Source organism: Gallinula chloropus, assembly GCF_964237585.1.
Source record: "Gallinula chloropus genome assembly, chromosome: 5".
Taxonomy (NCBI): Eukaryota; Metazoa; Chordata; class Aves; order Gruiformes; family Rallidae; genus Gallinula; species Gallinula chloropus.
Window position 1 is genome coordinate 58,561,553 of NC_140090.1, and position 17,727 is coordinate 58,579,279.

General features: G+C 42.7%; 1 protein-coding gene across 1 annotated transcript; it reads left to right on the forward strand.

Moving 5' to 3' along the window:
* Positions 1–3,850: 3,850 nt before the first annotated feature.
* On the forward strand, positions 3,851–12,539 carry COMTD1 (catechol-O-methyltransferase domain containing 1; the record flags this gene model as incomplete). Its single annotated transcript, XM_084265052.1, has 7 exons — positions 3,851–3,932; positions 5,312–5,445; positions 6,963–7,068; positions 7,895–8,013; positions 8,279–8,333; positions 10,899–11,032; positions 11,760–12,539. The coding sequence occupies 7 exons, from the start codon at positions 3,851–3,853 to the stop codon at positions 11,910–11,912; spliced, it is 783 nt and encodes a 260-aa protein (XP_084121178.1). The 3' UTR covers positions 11,913–12,539.
* Positions 12,540–17,727: the final 5,188 nt, after the last annotated feature.

Below are 17,727 nucleotides of genomic sequence, written 5' to 3' on the forward strand. Positions count from 1 at the left end.
TTCACTCCTGTCTCCTTAGAGACTTATTAAAATCCCAATCTGTTTCAAACACCTCTCTGAGGACTGCTAAGATCAGGTCAGCCTCAGCTCTCCAACCTTTCTTCTCCATCAATATAGATAAAAATTACCATTTTGCCTATCAGTCAACTCACAACTCTTAATTTTTAACTCTAATTTCTCTCCAGGCTCTCACATTCACCTGTAAAACCAATCAGAAAGATTTTGACGTATTTCATATATAATTTCTGCATATTCATCTTCTCAGCTAAAAGCTATTGTCCAAGCTCTCATCACCTTGATTACTAAAACTTCTTTTCCCAGCTTCAACCTCATTTAAATCCCATCTATCCAGAATACCATCCCAATCAGTATTTTCAGCAATTAGTCTGAGCATGTGAGTGCATTCTTCTTTGGTTCCTCCTTGTATTTGGGCTTCTATTCATTCTGCACTCACATCTGAGGTGAACTCCTTTTAAGCAGCTCCAACTCTTATTTTTCTTCCTCCTGAACTCTCCTTAAAACTTATCTGCTCTGATTTCTCCTGAGAGACTTGACAACCAGGCTGCAGCCAAACACACTGATCAATAGAATCCTACTCCTTCTTACAGTTTCTGCCCACTACCATTTTTTACAGTCATATTGCAAGCTTTTGGTGGCAAAGACCACTGTCTCCTCTTCTTTCAGTTGTACATAAGCTCCAGATACATTTCTACTTTACTCACCAAACTAATGTATGTAGTATTTAAACTTGCTTCTCAACATTTTATGTGAATGCTGCCATGTTTTAAAGGACTGTGTGAGTGCTATCCTCATTGTAAGCAGAGGAGAACAGTGTGGGGGGTAAAAAAGATCTAGAAAAAGCACCATTTAAATTACACTTGAAGTGACACCAGCAACATTGCAGCCTGGATGAAACAGACACGATATACCACTCCACTAGATTATTTACAATGTGATAGGCCCATACAGCTTCAACAAATATACAGGGATAATTTTCAGTGAGTTGTGGTGATCAAACATGCCTATACACACTTCCTTCAGGGTATCTGTGGTATACAATGATTTTCCACCACAGAGTAAATATGACTTTTAAGAGGGTCATCAATACCCAGCCTGGACTAGTAAAAACATTCTAGTTGCAACTAGGGTTTAGTACTCGTGTTGCCAATAGGTCAATGAAATGCATCTGTGGGGTTTGTATCCAAGCCCACTTCACCTTCACCCACTTCACCACTTCAGTTTTTATCTCTTCACCTTACTCTGCGCAAGAAGTAGGCAAAAATCTACCAAAATGTTTAAATGCTCAAGTAATCACAGCACACTGCAAGCATGTATTTAATTAATCTGATTAATCAAAGTTTCCTGTTCTGTAATACGTCACAGTGCTATATAAAAAGAAAACTTAAATGGCTCAGAGAAAAGCAGCTGGCTCCTTTCTATTTAGTTGGAAGACTAACTCTTTCGCCACTCTAAGAAAGTGTTTTGTCTTGACTTAGATACCTGCAAATCAATTTCCTTATCTAGGGGAAAGAATACATTGTCCAATACACTAACATAGTGTAACACCTTCTAACACAGCCACCACGGGTAAGCTATTACTGCATAAGAACGTGGCAGGGGGAAGGAGGAGTGGGAGGTTCAAACATATATTTAAGCACATTAGCAATTACTTTCACCAGTTGTCTTGAATGTTTCAGAAACTGAAACCAGAGAGCTGAAACAGTGAAGCAGCTCATCAACGTGAGCATCAAAAGGTCAACACAACAAGGGAAGCTTACAAATTTAGAGCGTGTCGTAGAATCCTAGAATAGTTTACGTTTGAAGAAACCTTAAAGATCATCTAGTTCTAATCCCCATAGACCAGGCTTCCCAAAGCCCCAGCCAACCTGGCCTTGAATACTGCCAGGGAGCAGGGATTCACATCTTCTCTGTTCCAGTGGCAACCTGTTCCAGTACCCCACGACTCTCACAGTAAAGAATTTCTTTCTGATATCTAACCTAAATCTAACTAATCTTTTAGTTTTAAGGCATCGCCCCTTGTCCTATCACTACACATCCTTGTAAAAAGTTTCTTTAAATAGCATATCCCACAGTTCTCTCCCTCCTGTTGCAGTTGAAAAGAAGAATCGCTAGATGGAGCTGCACCGTCACAAATCTGATTTATGGGCGCTAGAAGAGTTGTCTCCTGCAGCTCTGTTTGGCCTAAAACTGACATGCTCCAGTGCTTCCTGATAGGTCATCCTCTGAAAGATGGGGTGACATGTTTTCATTTACAAAAGCAAAATATACACAGATAAAGTGATTAGAGAATGACACACACACAGTCCCACCCAAAAAAGGAACAACCCACAAGAAACCAACACCACTCACAGCTTTCTGATGAAGCAAATTTTAAAAGTGAACTGAAAGATATTTTACCTGCCAAGAGATCAGATGTAGTGCTTTGTTCTGCAAGTCAGAGAATACAGCAGAGTCCTTAGTGCTTGGATTAGGTACTGCAAAAGAAATACAAAATCCCTGAGCTCAAGCCTTTGTGAATAAGGTCTAGCACACACTGAAAATGTGCTTATAGGCAAACCCATTTCACATAAATGCCCTAGTGACATACTTAATCCTGCACTTGAGAAGTATTTACAAAAGAATCTTTCACTGCTAACTGCATTGACACTACAGAGATTTGAGAGCATAGGAACATAGTTGAAAAATTATCATCCTAATCCACTGGCACAAAATTCGTTTGGCTTTCTAGAAAGTAACTATGTGCTAAAAAGAATTTTTTACCTACTTTTATCTGTTGAGGCCAAGTTGTAACCATCTCCATGCCTGTGTATTCCTGGTTTGCATGCAACGTTACTAACTTATCTCCTTTCGAGTGACAAAGCTATAGTTCTTCTCATCTTCTTTGGGTTTTGCAAATTTGAGATCCTGCCAACACTTAACAAAATGAAACCCAAATTCCCATCCCATCTCCAAAAGGCACTGCGGGGTCCTTTCATCACATCGCTATGTAACAAAACAAAAGCATAGAGAACTTTTTTTTAGCCTGGTTTCTAAGAGAAGATGGCACAGTCACTGTTGGTTTATACATCAATTACCTCGGTGACGGATCAGGCCAGCAAGGAGATCCCTGAACAACCAGGCTGTCAAACTGTGGCAAGGGCCCTGCTGCACCTCCTTTGGAAAGCGCTGCAGAAGGGGGCTGAAACAGCAGCAGTGGAAAACCAGGCATCTCATGGAAGATTTTTCTTCGTCTGTTTCACCTAGGAATTTGCAGTTCTTTTGGTCACAATCTTACATGTTCTTTGATAAGGAATCTGTTCGCACCCCAGCTGCAGAAGCTGCCTGTGCTAGGGGAAGGAGAGAGCGCGTTTCCTGGGCTAGCTGGAAGGACCAAGCCTCTCTCACCAGGGCATTTCTGTGAAAAGCTCCTCCAGCATTAGCCCATTGCCAACTCCTGCAAGATGCGGTTGGGTTTTAAAACGGAGAGTTCAGCGAAGTCACGCCAGAGCCAGCCTCTGCGGAGGTGGCGGCATAAACCCCAGGTGCTGCTCCGCTCGCTTTACGCACCGCAGCGGAGTGTGTCACTCGAGGGGAAGACGCGCATCTCCCGCGGGATGCCCCCCGCCATCAACCACCTCGGGGCGTGGGTAGCGTAACAGTTACCAAAAGCAGCCCAAGTGCCGGCCCCCAGAGGACACCCGCGCACCGCACCGCCCTCCCGGGAGGCGGCGGCCGGCCGGGACCGCCCTGAGCCGCACGGCACCGCCCCGCCGTCCTGCCCCGCGTGTGACCGGCCCGGCCCGCGCCGCTCTCACCCGCCGCGCCGCTCCCCTCCCCTCCCGGGCCCGAAATGCCCCTTTTCAGCGTGCCCAAAGAAGTGGCCGTCGGGACGGCGATGCTGGGGGTGGCCTTTGCCACGGGGATGCTCGCAGGTAAGCGGTGCCTCTCCCGCGCATGCCGTCACGGAAGGCGGGAACTGCGCCCTCCACTTGTCCCCACCGGGAAGTGCGCGGGGACCGCGGCAGGTGCCCCTCGGGAGCAGGCAGGACCCCCGGGTACGGGCGGCAGTCAGGGGTGCGTCCGTCTCGGCGCTGCCCTGAATGGGGCTGCCATGCGGGCCGGGATTTCGCTGAGCTGCGGCGGTAAATACACTGATGCTCTTAGAGCCCAAGCCGCTCCCTGTAATCCAGCTACTGCGGCGTGGGGCCGGGGAGCCGGCGGGGTCGGGGCCAAGGTCCCAGCGAAAGCGAGGACGCGCTCCCAGGCCGGCCCCCGCTTGCGTTTATTTGGGCAGCCAAAAAACACCGTGGTGGCGTCCTGGGTGCAGTTTTCTCTGCTGGTAGCAGTTTCGCTCCGCAGCAGAGAGGAAATGCGAGCCCACGGTCAGGCTGGGGAAGGAGGCTGGTGTTGGGTTTGTAACGCAGCCGCGTGCTCACTTACCCTTCGACCTCGGCATGTTGGGGAAATAATCTACACCCTCAGTGTGATCGTCTTTAAAATACAGCCACTAACAGAAGACAGAAACCTTGAAATAAAGGCGGTCTTTAATAGCAAACAAGCAGGTTTTTGGTTGGTTGGGGTGGTGGGGAGCTGTTATTTCTTGTTATTTCTTTAAAATACTTGCCCCATTTGGTAAAAGAATCGTTGGGCAAAACTGACATCGGTTCTGTATTTAAGTAGACAAGCAACGGTCGTAAAAAGTTAGCCTGCAGCAGGACCTACTTTTTTTGCACAGTTTTCTTGCTAAACAAGCCATCAAGCAATGCCAGATTTCCCCTGGCTGGAGGGCAGGATACTGTCATTAGGAAAACACGGGGTTTGAGAAGATGTGTCAGCTGACAGCCCTAAAGATCAGCAACCTCTATCCATCTGCAAAAATAAAGGTCCCCACATGAAGGAAATAGTGTGCCTCATTCATACTTCTCTCCTTATGTTTACACTTTGACTTCTGATGTGATTGCTTGTCCTGTAACAATATGACAGCTTGTAACCTTCATATAGGGCACTGAACAGCATGGTACCCAAGCCTTTCCTTATCAGCCTTTGCAGACTTGGGGCTGGATGGGCATCACAGAGGTTAAAGAGAAGGGGAGGGGAGAAATTATAGTCCATGTTGCATTTTCCTTTTTCACTGGATTTTACAGAGTAAGGAACACTTGAGCCTTTGGTAATACTTAGCTGCTTGCTTTATTTAAGCAGGCGATAACTGACAGAGATAGATGTTCTTATTCTTTTTTGGTTTGGTTTGTTGCCTGGTTTGGTTTTGGGTTTTTTGCTTTTTTGCTTTTTTTTTTTTTTTTTTTTTTGTTAGGCAAAAGATACCCTAATTTAGTTTTTGGGACACCCAAATCCTCCAAAAGTATTATTGGGAAAAGCAGTCCTCTCTGGCAATACATACTGGATCACTCTTTGCGGGAACACCCAATTCTGAAGAAGCTGCGACTGGTCAGTATTTTATCCCTCAACATGAATGTTCTGTTCAGTGTTCCACTAGGCCCTTTTAGTATTAGCCAGGCCTCATCCTGAGCTGCTGGATTCTGTTATATTCCTTCCTCCAACTTATTCGCACACTTATGGATCTATAGGCAACAGCCCACAAAATTACTAGATCATTCAGGAAGGATTGCAGGAAGCCTCAGTTGTATCACTGTGCTCCTTATGGAGATGTACAATAGCCCAGTTCCTTAAGGTTTGTCTGCTATTTCTGTAATCCAGAACCTTGAGGAAACAGCAAACATCTTACTACTATTGAAGATCAGTATTTGATGAACATGGAAAGATGGCTTAAGTCTTTTCCCTACTCCTTGTGCTTTCTGCAACTTCCAGTCCTTAGAGACCACTCTGTATGCATATTTATACTTGATGATATCTGGTCCAGACGAAATCCTGATCTAACCCACTTGCCTTGGATGCACTTCCTACATGAGAGAAGTAATGCAAAGTTGTCTGATCTGTTAAATCCTAACACATACACATGACTCTTTTAAACTGGTAGCACTCAAGACTTTCCAATATTCATGGCTACTCAAATGAGTATTTAATAGTACTGGCATATGTTGTAGACATGTCTTCTTATCCATGGCTCCTAAGGCCATGTGTTTGGGCTGCACTTTATTTTAACTTGATCAGAGAACTTCATTTTAGTTGGCATATAAGGAAACTGTATCTCAGAGAGGTAATGTCCTCCAGCAGGCTGCAGTGTCAGAGCTCAGAGCACACCTCCTGACTCAGGACTGAGCCATTTCAAGGGACAGACTACTCCTGGATAAAAGCAATTAAATGTTGAACACTGGAGCTGGTTAGTTGGAATGAGTCCTAGAGGACAAAAGAAAATGGGAGGACAGTCCTTTCCTCTAAACTGCCCCTGCACAGCCCTGCTTCTCCTGCTGCCCCCTGCTCAGTGCCGGGGCCTTCTCACCATGACATAGGCACAGCTTCCCCAGCTCTGCTGTGTAGCTAGAACAACATGATCTGACCTTCAGCAACAGACTTTAACCTAACAATTCATAAAAACATCCTACATGTCTTGGAGGAATAAGGGCATAAGTACAAAGGTTATAATTTATATTAAAAAAAAAGTGAAAGTGCATCTGTTTGTGCAAATACAGAGATATAAAGGACTTTCACAGACAAGGTTCCTCTACAGTCTTTGTCAGTTATAACTACTGCTGAGTTTGCCACAATCCTGGTAACTTTGGGGCATATTACCTGCTTTGAATGATTAGCCACTGCTTATGATACACACTCTACCATCCTTAGTTACTGTTAAATTCAAAGGAATTTCTGGCTCATAGATGAAGCACAAAACCATTTAAAATGAGAAAGGCAGGAGCATCTTTTTGTTCCCCTGGGATTTCTCTATTCCGCATCCCCCCCTCCAACCCCCTCACCCAGGGATATAGTTTCAAAAGCTTTGGGGTTTGTTTGTTTGTTGTGATGTGTTATTTTTTGTTCCTTTCTAGCTCACTGCTGACCATCCCTGGGGTAAAATGATGGTGTCCTGTGACCAAGCTCAGCTTATGGCAAATTTGGTCAAACTCATTAAAGCCAAGAAAGTTATTGAAATAGGTAAGAGTGTCACTTTGTCCTCTCTGTAGTAAGATAAAACTCCTGTCTGTGCTTCTCCAAATACAGCCACCCTCACATAACATAGCAAGGCATTGCGTCCCTTGGCAAACAGGTGGGCAAACTACAGTCTGAGAAGTAGTGTGTGATTTGCACTTACTTGTCTGCCCATTTAGTCATTCTGGCATCAGCATTGATGTCTCATCAACTTGAAGGCAATCTGAAAAAATAACATCAACAGATCACTCAGGTTTCCAATGTCAGGCAGCAATTGCAGGCCAGGGTGTATTCTTTCCTTCCTATGTTTCTTGCCAGAAGGAAATGTTTTGCTGCACAGGACCTGCATGCAATCCACTTTCCTACTTATACCTTCGTTAGCAAGATGTCCCAAAGCCAGACTGATACTGAGCAATTAAATATGGGCTCCCACCATCTTCATGCTTGGCCTGGCTGTTACGATGTCATTGTTATGATGTATTTTGCTGTTGGTCTAGTCCCTTTAGCTCAGGATTTAGATAACATCCTTGTAAATCAGGATGTTTCTCAGAGATGCAGGGCAACACTCTGCCCTGTCTGTCCAGGAGAATTCTGGGAAAAGCCAACATTTTTTGCTAAAAGATTGATTTTAAATTTAAAAAAAAAAGAAGTAAAAATTCCTCCCAACTCACCATTACATTAAAATGGAAGGGAAAAGCTTTTGTGTCCATTACCAAATTGCCATCCTCACTGGGATTCTTATTCCTGAAGAGAGCCTTGTACTTCAGTATTTCCCACCCCACCCCCTCTTTTTTTTTCACATGGTAAGTGTTAACAACTCTTATTTTTCTAGGTGTTTTCACAGGTTATAATACCTTGAATATGGCACTTGTCCTGCCAGATAATGGCAGAGTTATTGCCTGTGATATAAATGAAGACTATGTCAAAATTGGAAAGCCACTGTGGAAAGAAGTAAGTAGCATTTCTTCTGTTATATATTTGGAACAGCTACATTTGCATGTCAAAGGATTTTGGTGTCAGATTTGCACGTTTGTACAGAGGCATTCCTATCATTAAAGGAGGCTGAGATAGTTCCATTAGGAAAGATAAATAAGTGCTGTGTGGAACCTAAAACTAATAGGATGAACATCTGAACACCAGTCACTACCTAAGTGCAAGCTATTAACAGGTTCTTTCTTGACCACTGTTACCAATTCTTCATTCTTTTTCATTCTAGGCAGGAGTAGAGCACAAAATTGATCTGCGGATTAAGCCAGCTATTCAAACACTTGGTAAGTAACCTCAAATCACAGAATCACAAGGTTGGAAGAGACCTTTAAAGATCATCAAGTCCAACCATTCCCATCCTATGCTAAACCATATCCCTAAGTACCTCATCTACCCTTTTTTTAAACACATCCAGGGAAGGTGACTCAACCACCTCCCTGGGCAGCCTGTTCCAGGCCCTGACAACTCTTTCAGTAAAAAATATTTTTCTAATATCTAATCTAAACCTGCCCTGGCACAGCTTCATGCCATTTCCCCTTGTCCTATTTTCTGTCACCTGGCTGAAGAGACCATCACCCACCTCTCTACAACCTCCTTTCATGTAGTTGGTGATAAGGTCTCCTCTCAGCCTCCTCTTCTCCAAGCTAAACATTCTCAGCTCCCTCATCCGCTCCTCATAGGATTTGCCCTCCAGCCCCTTCACCAGCCTGGTTGCCCTTCTCTGGACTCACTTGAGGACCATAATGTCCTTCTTATGGTGAGGAGCCCAGAACTGCACACAGTACTCAAGGTGTGTCCTCACCAAGGCCGAGTGCAGGGGCACAATCACCTCCCCAGACCTACTGGCCACACTGTTTTTGATACAAGCCAAGATGCCATTGGCCTTCTTGGCCGCCTGGGCACACTGCTGGCTCATATTCAGCCTGCAGTCAACCAACACCCCCAGGTCCTTCTCTTCCTGACAGCTCTCCAGCCAGTCTTCCCCAAGACTGTAGCGCTGGATGGGGTTGTTATGTCCCATGTGCAGCACTCTACACTTGGCCATGTTAAACTTCATCCCGTTGGTCTCAGCCCATTGGCCCAGTCTGTTCAGATCCCTCTGAAGAGCCTCCCTACCCTCAGGCAGATCAACACTTCCTCCCAGCTTAATGTCACCTGCAAACTTACTGAGGGAGCATTCAATCCCTTCATTGAGGTCATTGATAAAGATGTTGAATAAGACTGGACCCAGGACTGAGCCCTGGGGGACGCCACTCGTGACCGGCCTCCAGCTGGATTTTGTTCCATTCACCACCACCCTTTGGGCCCGGCCATCCAGCCAGTTTTTAACCGAGCGGAGGGTCCACCTGTCCAGGCCAGTGGCAGCCAGTTTCTCAGTCATAATGCTGTGAGAAACCGTGTCAAAAGCTTTGCTGAAGTCCAGGTAGACTACATTCACAGCCTTCCCCTCTTTTCCAGTCACTAGAAACATAGTTGAATATAATGCTGATGAAATCTAAGACTAAATATGCTTGTGGATATGATCCCCTTGCTAACAGTGAGACAGCTTCTCTTAGATTTGGAAAAAAAAATCTGAGAACTTCACAACTGCTAAGTTCACACTTTTCCTACACGCTAGCAGAGAGGAAGAAAACATTTGTCCTATGTAGTGGGTTGTACTGGTCACTCACCTGTCCTGTCCATTGCCTTGTTTAATCCATGAAGTACTATTGTCAGCTGCTTCTGGGAAAGCTGATTAGAAAAGATTAATTAGACAAAGCCCAATTTCTCTTATCCATTGGCCATTCTAAGCAAGTATTTCTTTGTTATAGACAGTAAAAGTTTTCTGAAGGGGCTGAAGTGCAGAAAAAAATATAGAATCCAATATAAAACTTAGGATATAACAGTTGAATTGTGTTCAGAGGAGTTCAAATTTAGAATGTGTCAAAAAGCATGCAAGGCCATTAGAAAGGCAGTGACTTTTCTCATTCAAGGAGAGAGATGCGGGGAAGAAGGGATATTAATAAATACTCTGAAAATGCAAGAAATTTGCTAGGAATGGAGAGGGCAGAAGGTTTCCAGCAAAGGTATTTGATGGATCCACAGATCACCTTGTATTACTTCCAAATTTGTCCATCCTTTCTAAAGAAGCAAATATTAACAGTCTGCTAGGATGCATTGTCCTTGAAGTCTGATGGACAGCTTTGTGTAGGCAATGCTTCAGATGAAAAGATCCCCTTTTGACAGAGGATAAGGGAAGCTGAGAGGGGTGGCTGAGAGAACCATAGGAAGGCAGCATTCAGTCCCTCTGCAACTGGCAGTTTGGGGTTCCTGGGCAAGAAGTCCAGTTAGAGAAACTCAAACCTGAATTCCACTTGCCTTGGCCCAGAGAGGGAATACTTACAGCAATTTTTGGCTTGTTATAAAGATCTCCGTCGGGATTTGTTCATGACCTGTATCATGACACTTGATCAATCATCAATGAGAGATTAGCATTTAGGACCTGTTAATAAATGTGAGAAAATTCCTAATCCATTTATGAAATCAGTTCTTCTCAGTCAGCTCAAAAAATAGCCAAAGATGTAGAGCATGTCCAGTTTCAAACTGCTTGACTTGTTTTTACTGCACCTTTCAGCAGTCCCAGCTGTATCCTGCAGGTTTAGAACTACTCCAAGTAGCAGAACTCAGTAACTTGAGTGTTTTATGGCATACTTCATGTCTAGATTGGTTTCTGTGGGATAAGCTTTTTTTCTAGCTGTAGAGGAATAGGCACCAAAAACATTATTTAATGAGAATTTTGACAGAAATGGATGCCTTCCTCCCACACATCATTAACAAGGGTGTAACGATTCTCTCTGTTGCTCATCTAGATGAACTGTTGGCCAATGGAGAAGCGGAAACCTTTGACTTTGCATTCATTGATGCAGATAAAGAAAGCTGCAATGAGTACTATGAAAAATGTCTGCGCCTCATAAAGAAAGGGGGAATAATAGCTATTGATAATGTAAGTACTGCAGTTGTGGTAGTAGGACAGGGAGTTACTGCTCTTGCCTCAGGAGGGGGGCAGAAATCACAGTGCAATTGTAGTAATGTGATTTCTGACCTGCAATTTGATTGCCAGTTGTAACATGTTTGTTCCACGTTATACAAAGGATGCTTTCAAAATGCAACATATATTCCTAAAGGAAGCTGTATGGAGCACTAATATAGGGAAGGGGTAAAGCTCTATAGAAGTAAGAACAACTGTGTTAAATTTATGTCAGTAAGCAACCTGTGATAACAGAAACTTATGATTCATCACAGAGAATGCCCTGTATTATTCTGATTTATCATGTAGTGTGCTTTCTGCTGTGTACACTGCTTACGCAAGATCAAAGGTAGCACTTGTAATCAGTAACTATTAATAAGTTATCAATTAATACCTTTTACTAGAAACAAAGAATGATATTAAACTTCAGGCACCTTCAGGATGCAGCTGAACTGGGTCTTTTTAAAATACCTATGTTTAGTCCTATCTCTATTTTGGCTTCTGATTTGCAGCAGAAGTTAGCCAATTCTGCAGACTTCCAATCCCACTTGCTTATGAGAGCTCTACATCAGAGACCACTAGAAATCTGAAATACTAAATGATGTTTATAGAAAAAACGCAGGACCTTTTCCAAAGTTTCCTTTGTGGTCCAAGGAACATATACTGGAAAAAATGAGGCATATGATATTTCTTTTTTCAATAGGTCCTTTGGAGTGGAAGGGTGCTAAAACCAAGAAAGGGTGACTTGGCAACCCAGAGCATCCACCACCTCAACGAGAAGCTTCTCAGAGATGCACGAGTCAATATCAGCATGCTTCCAATGGGGGATGGCGTCACATTAGCATTTAAGTTGTAAGTGGAGAAAGTCCAGCAGATGGGAAGTGACAAGCAGCATCAAATCATCAGGAAAAATGCAGGCAAAACAGTATTAGAAATGGTTATTTAACCTGTATTTCCACTGGATAGCATAGCCTGGGAAGGTAGACTTTAGGTGCAGAAGGATCCTAAGAGCAACTAAGTTGAGAGGAGAGACTTATTTTGAGATGTAATATGGTTTCTTATTTTAATTGTAATAAAGCAAGTAAACTTCTGTGAAGTTATCCTTGTAAGAAAAGATATTCCTCTGTAGAATGACTGAATTCCAAGCGAGTCATTTTCTGTCCTAAAAGAGGCTATTGAGTAGCCAAATAATCAGTCCTACCATGAAAAGGAAAGAAGTGAAGTTTACAAATGTAAAAAGCCACAATAGAAAAGTGAATTGTTAATGAAATGTACATGATATCAAGGAGATTGCTAGCCTTCTTAAACCGAGGATACTGAAAGTCACTGCTAGTCCTTGAAGGGTACTAGTTAAGTCTCAAATATATGCCATGGGGGGACACGCACCAAACAAACAAAAAACCCACCACCAAAAAAACCACCCACTTTAAACACGTGTCAAAGGACTAGCAAGATTCCCAGTACAGAGCACTCCCTAAACACTTTGCATACAAGGACTGGGTTTCTTTAACCTAGGAAACAGTGCAGACAGATTTTTTTGAAGTCAGAATGAGGAAGACCAAACTTGCAAGAAGAAAACCAAAAGAATTCTTCCTCCTTACTCTCTCTCTCCCACCTGCATGCCAAAGAAGCTTGCTAGGTTCTTGTTTCCTACACAGTAGCAAGCACAGAGAATTGGTGGCAAGTCTACAGAAGAAAAATGATGATTGTATGATGCAGCTGTTAACTGGCTATTCCAAATAATTACTGCGGAGATTCTCTTCCCTAGGCAGCATGTAACAAAATGATGCTTTTTCCACACTCTAGTAAAGTATCTCTCTTACAGTATTGTAAATCCCTACTTAATTTCATTTGCTGTTGTCACCCATTAGTCATTTCATCCTGATACATTCTATACATTTTTTTGATCAAGAAATAGTAGTTGAAAAAGCTCATCTTACCTGGGACCAATGAAAGAGAGTTAAGCAGGCAGGAGGAGTATGCTGTTTGAGTTACAGAACAACAATCAAGCTAATGACTTCTTTTCAGGATGATTTACAAATAGCAATAACTAACTTTTAAGGCTTTCTATTTCATCCTGAAAGTCCTATTAGAGAGAAAACCTAATTTAACAAGAAACCAAAACTAGCATTTTACAGCTAAAACCTCCACCAGCTGTTTTGGGGGACTAACACACTGGAAAGGTATGAGATAAATATGTATTTTTATATATATTTAAGGTCACCTAGATTCATTGGCCTCCTGTACAGAAGCTGTATCAAAGCTAAGAGAATACTTCCATTTGCTTAAATAAGGCACTAGAATGACTTGAGGTACTCAGGGACAAAGATTTCAAGTCTCAATATTGCTAGAACCAGCTACTCAGCTCATATTTTTGAAATCTCAACTGAGTGGCTCGGGTTCTGATAAGGGCCAGACTTTCAGGGCACAGGTCTTGCCTGTCTCAGACACTTGTGATAATAGATTGCAGTGGGAGAGTGATGAAGAAAGGAAGTGTTGCCTGATGGTTTCGGAGTAGGGCTATGAGTGAGGAGATCTCAATTCTATTTCTGTCACTTCCACTTAAAACCCTGATTCAGCAGAGCATGTGAGGTTGTGCTTAAGTACTTTGCTGAATAGAGGAAAGCCTGCTGCAAAGTAAAATCCATGCCTGGGAGAAGGCCAGGGCAAGGTGCATATGGCCATTAAATGAGATTTTAAATAGGGCATAAAGCTTGCCCAGTTTCTTCCTCTGGGTACAATTTTACTCTGAGCTTCAAACCTCTGAGTGACTCAAATTTTCTTACATGTGTAAAAGAAATTACAATTTACCAAAGTCTTAATGACTATAATAGCTCTCAGATAGGAGTGGCTAAAGGAATATACAAGATCATTACACATTTGCATGTAAATCTTCTGGCCATGTTCTACATTACAATTTTAGTTTTTAAGTAGGGTTACAAACACAAAATGGGACACTAACAGCTGAGGCATCCTCTCAAATATTTCTGCTGTAGGCTGATAATCACAAGCAAGCTACAAGCTGTTAGTTAATACATACCCTGGCCTAAAAGTATCTCCCAAACACATAGAAATCAGTGGAAGAAGACAGGTTTGCTTCTCATTTCCAAGTTGCAAGAATCCTTTCAGTAATGTTGACCCAAAAAGGGGAAAGCACAATGATGATTTTTGCAAGACCCTGTCAAGTAACAGTTTAGCAGCATGCAAAACCAGATGCAAACAATCAGTTCCTGAATTCAAAAACTCCTGCTCCTTGAATGGTGGGAACTGGCAAAGTCTCCGATTACCCATGCTAGAGGAAGACCTATCGAGAGCCTGAGGCTGAAGCCATGTGCAGCTCTGCTTTGGACTCTGTTCTGTTTTAAATATGCAGCACATAGTGTGAGCATTTAATCAAAATTGTCTCCATCCTGATCACGTAATTACCATTAGAAAGAATAGCAATGTGTCCCTAAACTATAGATTGATGAGCCATCTGTACACTGAAACAAAGAGCAGAAGGCAGCTTAATTGAATCAAATATTTAGAATACATTACACTCTATCTTGCAGTTACTCAGAAGCTGGTCTTCTCTTCAGGCTTCTGTCCTGCACGTCTGGAATTCATCACCACTAACTGCATTTAATCCTTCAACTTTACTATAAAGTGACTGCTGATAATATATAATTATGGTTTAATTCAAGCAGTGAATCAGCTTCAGGGAGTTTGTGGGGACAATGGGAATTTAGGCTTTCATTGGGTGGTGAGAGTGGACCACATGATAATGCAGCACAAGTCTTTGTCTCTCTCTAATGACAAGATCATGTATGGGACCTTCCAGGTCTGCTCACCCCTCCAGGTGACACATCTGCTGACACATCAGCTCACACTGAAGAGGGTCAGGATTTTCCACCCCTAAAGAGGAGCTGAGCTGGGGACACAGCCATTGCCCAAAGCCTACCACCCAGCCATTCATGCAACACAGGCATAACTTCTAGTTCTAAGAGTTGACCCCAGAGAGTCCAGCACAGGTGAGAAATATAGAGTTGGGACATGCACAGAAGCAAACTGTGCTGAAGGACAGTGCATTAAAAAAAAAACCAACAACAAAAACAACCCACACCAAACAAAAAAAAAAAAAAAACAACCTCCCAGAAGCCACCATGAGAATGAAAGCAGGTAATTCTAGCTGTTGGTCGGGTATCTCACTCCCTGCTTCAAATATGTCACATTTGAAATGCTAAGGTGTCATACTGGGATAGGTGACTGGGAAAGGATCAGAATACTCTTTCAGATCAGACTTTGCATCTCTGTTATCCAGTTAAATGAGCAGGCTTAGCAGTGTTGGCCTTTTCTGATATACCCAGAGGGAAGGTAAGAGCTTGGAGTTACCAACAGTGTGGAAAACACTCAGGACTCAGACTCGGTGCTCAGAAATCTAGAAAGGGCTGCCCCCCCAAAAGAAACAACTGTCAAAGGAGAGACACAGGGATTCCTGAATGCCCAAGACTCACCTCTGCATTTTCAATACTGCAGCTTTTGATCCAGATGGAACATGCAGGGGACGAAGCAGGGAGCATCACTGGTGTCTTACAATTGCTACAGGCCTAGAAGACTGAGCTGCTGGGTGTAGTGTAACTTGGAGGCATTTATTTGAACCTCTGGCACTGCCATCCCTCCTTCTTTTAATGAGCTCATGAAGTGTTTTTAACCTGTTTGAATTTAGCCACGTTACCCATGGACAGTGCTTTCTGTGAACTGCTACTCATGAAAGACAGTGCACAAGGTTTTTGTGAGAAAGCCCTTAGGACACAATATAAACCTCATTCAAATCCCCTGCCTTTGAAGCATGAGCTGCTCCCCCCACACCCCCTAAAACCCGTGAGCTCAGATCTAAGGCACTGCATGTCTCAGGCACTGCAGTCTTGACATTACTCAGGTAACAGCACCAAGCGTCGTACCTTGCAGCTGGCTCCTTTTTGATGCAGTTAGCTGCATCCTTACTTGTGTTCTCTTTATCCTTTGAAGAAATCCATCCTAAATGGCCACAACATGGGTAAATAAGCTAAGAAGTAAGTTCTGTTTTAAGAGACCATTCCCTACTAGTTGAGCTTGGTTTTATCTAACTCTTCCCTGCCACTACCCTTGCACGGCCACAAGGATCATGACCATGCTGTGGCTTCATCTGTTCTTCTGAACAACAGGTACACCAACACATTTGGATAACCTAGAAGCTCCACACACACAAGCGATCTGGCCCCATCTCTGGGTGGTTTGCAGCATGTTTGATTTTACTGTTCATTTCATTTCCACAGGAGTGGCAATAGTATCACACAGTCCTTCCCTGCATAAAAATGTGGAAAGCTGTAAATAAAATGAAAAGGCTTTTTTTGGGGGGAGGGATTTCTGATGAGGTTCCAAAGAAGACGTTCTGTGCAGGGAACACAAAACTGATTCTTTGCTCTCTGCACACCAAAGAGCTGCAAATGAGCATTTCCTGCCACAGTGAGCACTGAAGGTTCTTCAGATAAACTTAAAGTAATAAGATTTTTTGTTTCCTCACCCTTCAGTTGCTCCGCTGTCTGTCTGACAAGCCCTGCCCCAGAGCAGCAGCGTTTCACTGCTGCTGCACATTGTGCCTTCTGATCTGCACTGGGATGAAAGACTGCGCTAGTATAAAGCATTAGCTCTGCATAATTCTAATCACACACAAATTGGTCTCATGCATTTGCAGCTACTTGTGATTTCTAAGTCACCTGTTTTATAATAATAATTTTAAAAGCAATGTTTTGAAAAAGGAAATGAACAAACATAAAACCTGTAAAAGAGGGAAATTAATGTGGGATTTCAGACAAGTTATTTATCTTCCTTTTTGGCTCAGTGCAATATTGTAGGGATAAGCACATAACTAGCTGCTTTAATATTTATTCCTATTATAGGAAAAGTAAACATTGCTGATAAGTCACTGCTTTCCAGGATTAGATTTCATATTTTAGAGACTGCTTTAAATTAATGCAGAAGCAAACATTATCTTTTCTTCTTATTCATATATTTCCCTAATGAGTTCCAAGCAAATTGTGCCTACTTATATTTTATGATTTTAAATAATTAAAACATTTTATGGAGGCAACTAAAATTCTCCCCAGAGTTAGCAGAAAGATTATTGATTGAACAGATCTCAAGCTACAAGGAAAAAATTATTATTTAGTTTAAAGGCTCATAATTTTATTCCAGTTCACCTACTGAAAAAACAAGAGACTATGCATTTTTACAGCAACCTTTTTGAGTTATGCTGGGGCAGGGACTTGGGTTATGTTAGTGAGCTGAAAGTACTTTCTGACATTGTGAAATTAGATTTGCAGAAGATAGCTAATGAGAAAGTGTTATTAGTGCTGTCACAAGTAAATGCAATACCTAAATACTGAATACATACATGACAACAGTGTTCATTACCCAGGATAAAGCAGGGCTGTAGATTCACAACGTCAAGGATTTGAATCAAATCCACCAATGCAAAACATCAACAGAAGAAGTCCTCTCTCAGGGAAGGACTGGTTTTCAGGACCTGGAGAATCTATGTGTCGTCACGTTGCCCGGCCATAGGAGTGCATACTTTTGGCCCTGATGTTACTGGCCTGTAACACAACCCCAACAACAGAAAGGGGGTTTTCTACCAGCATGAGAAAAACAAA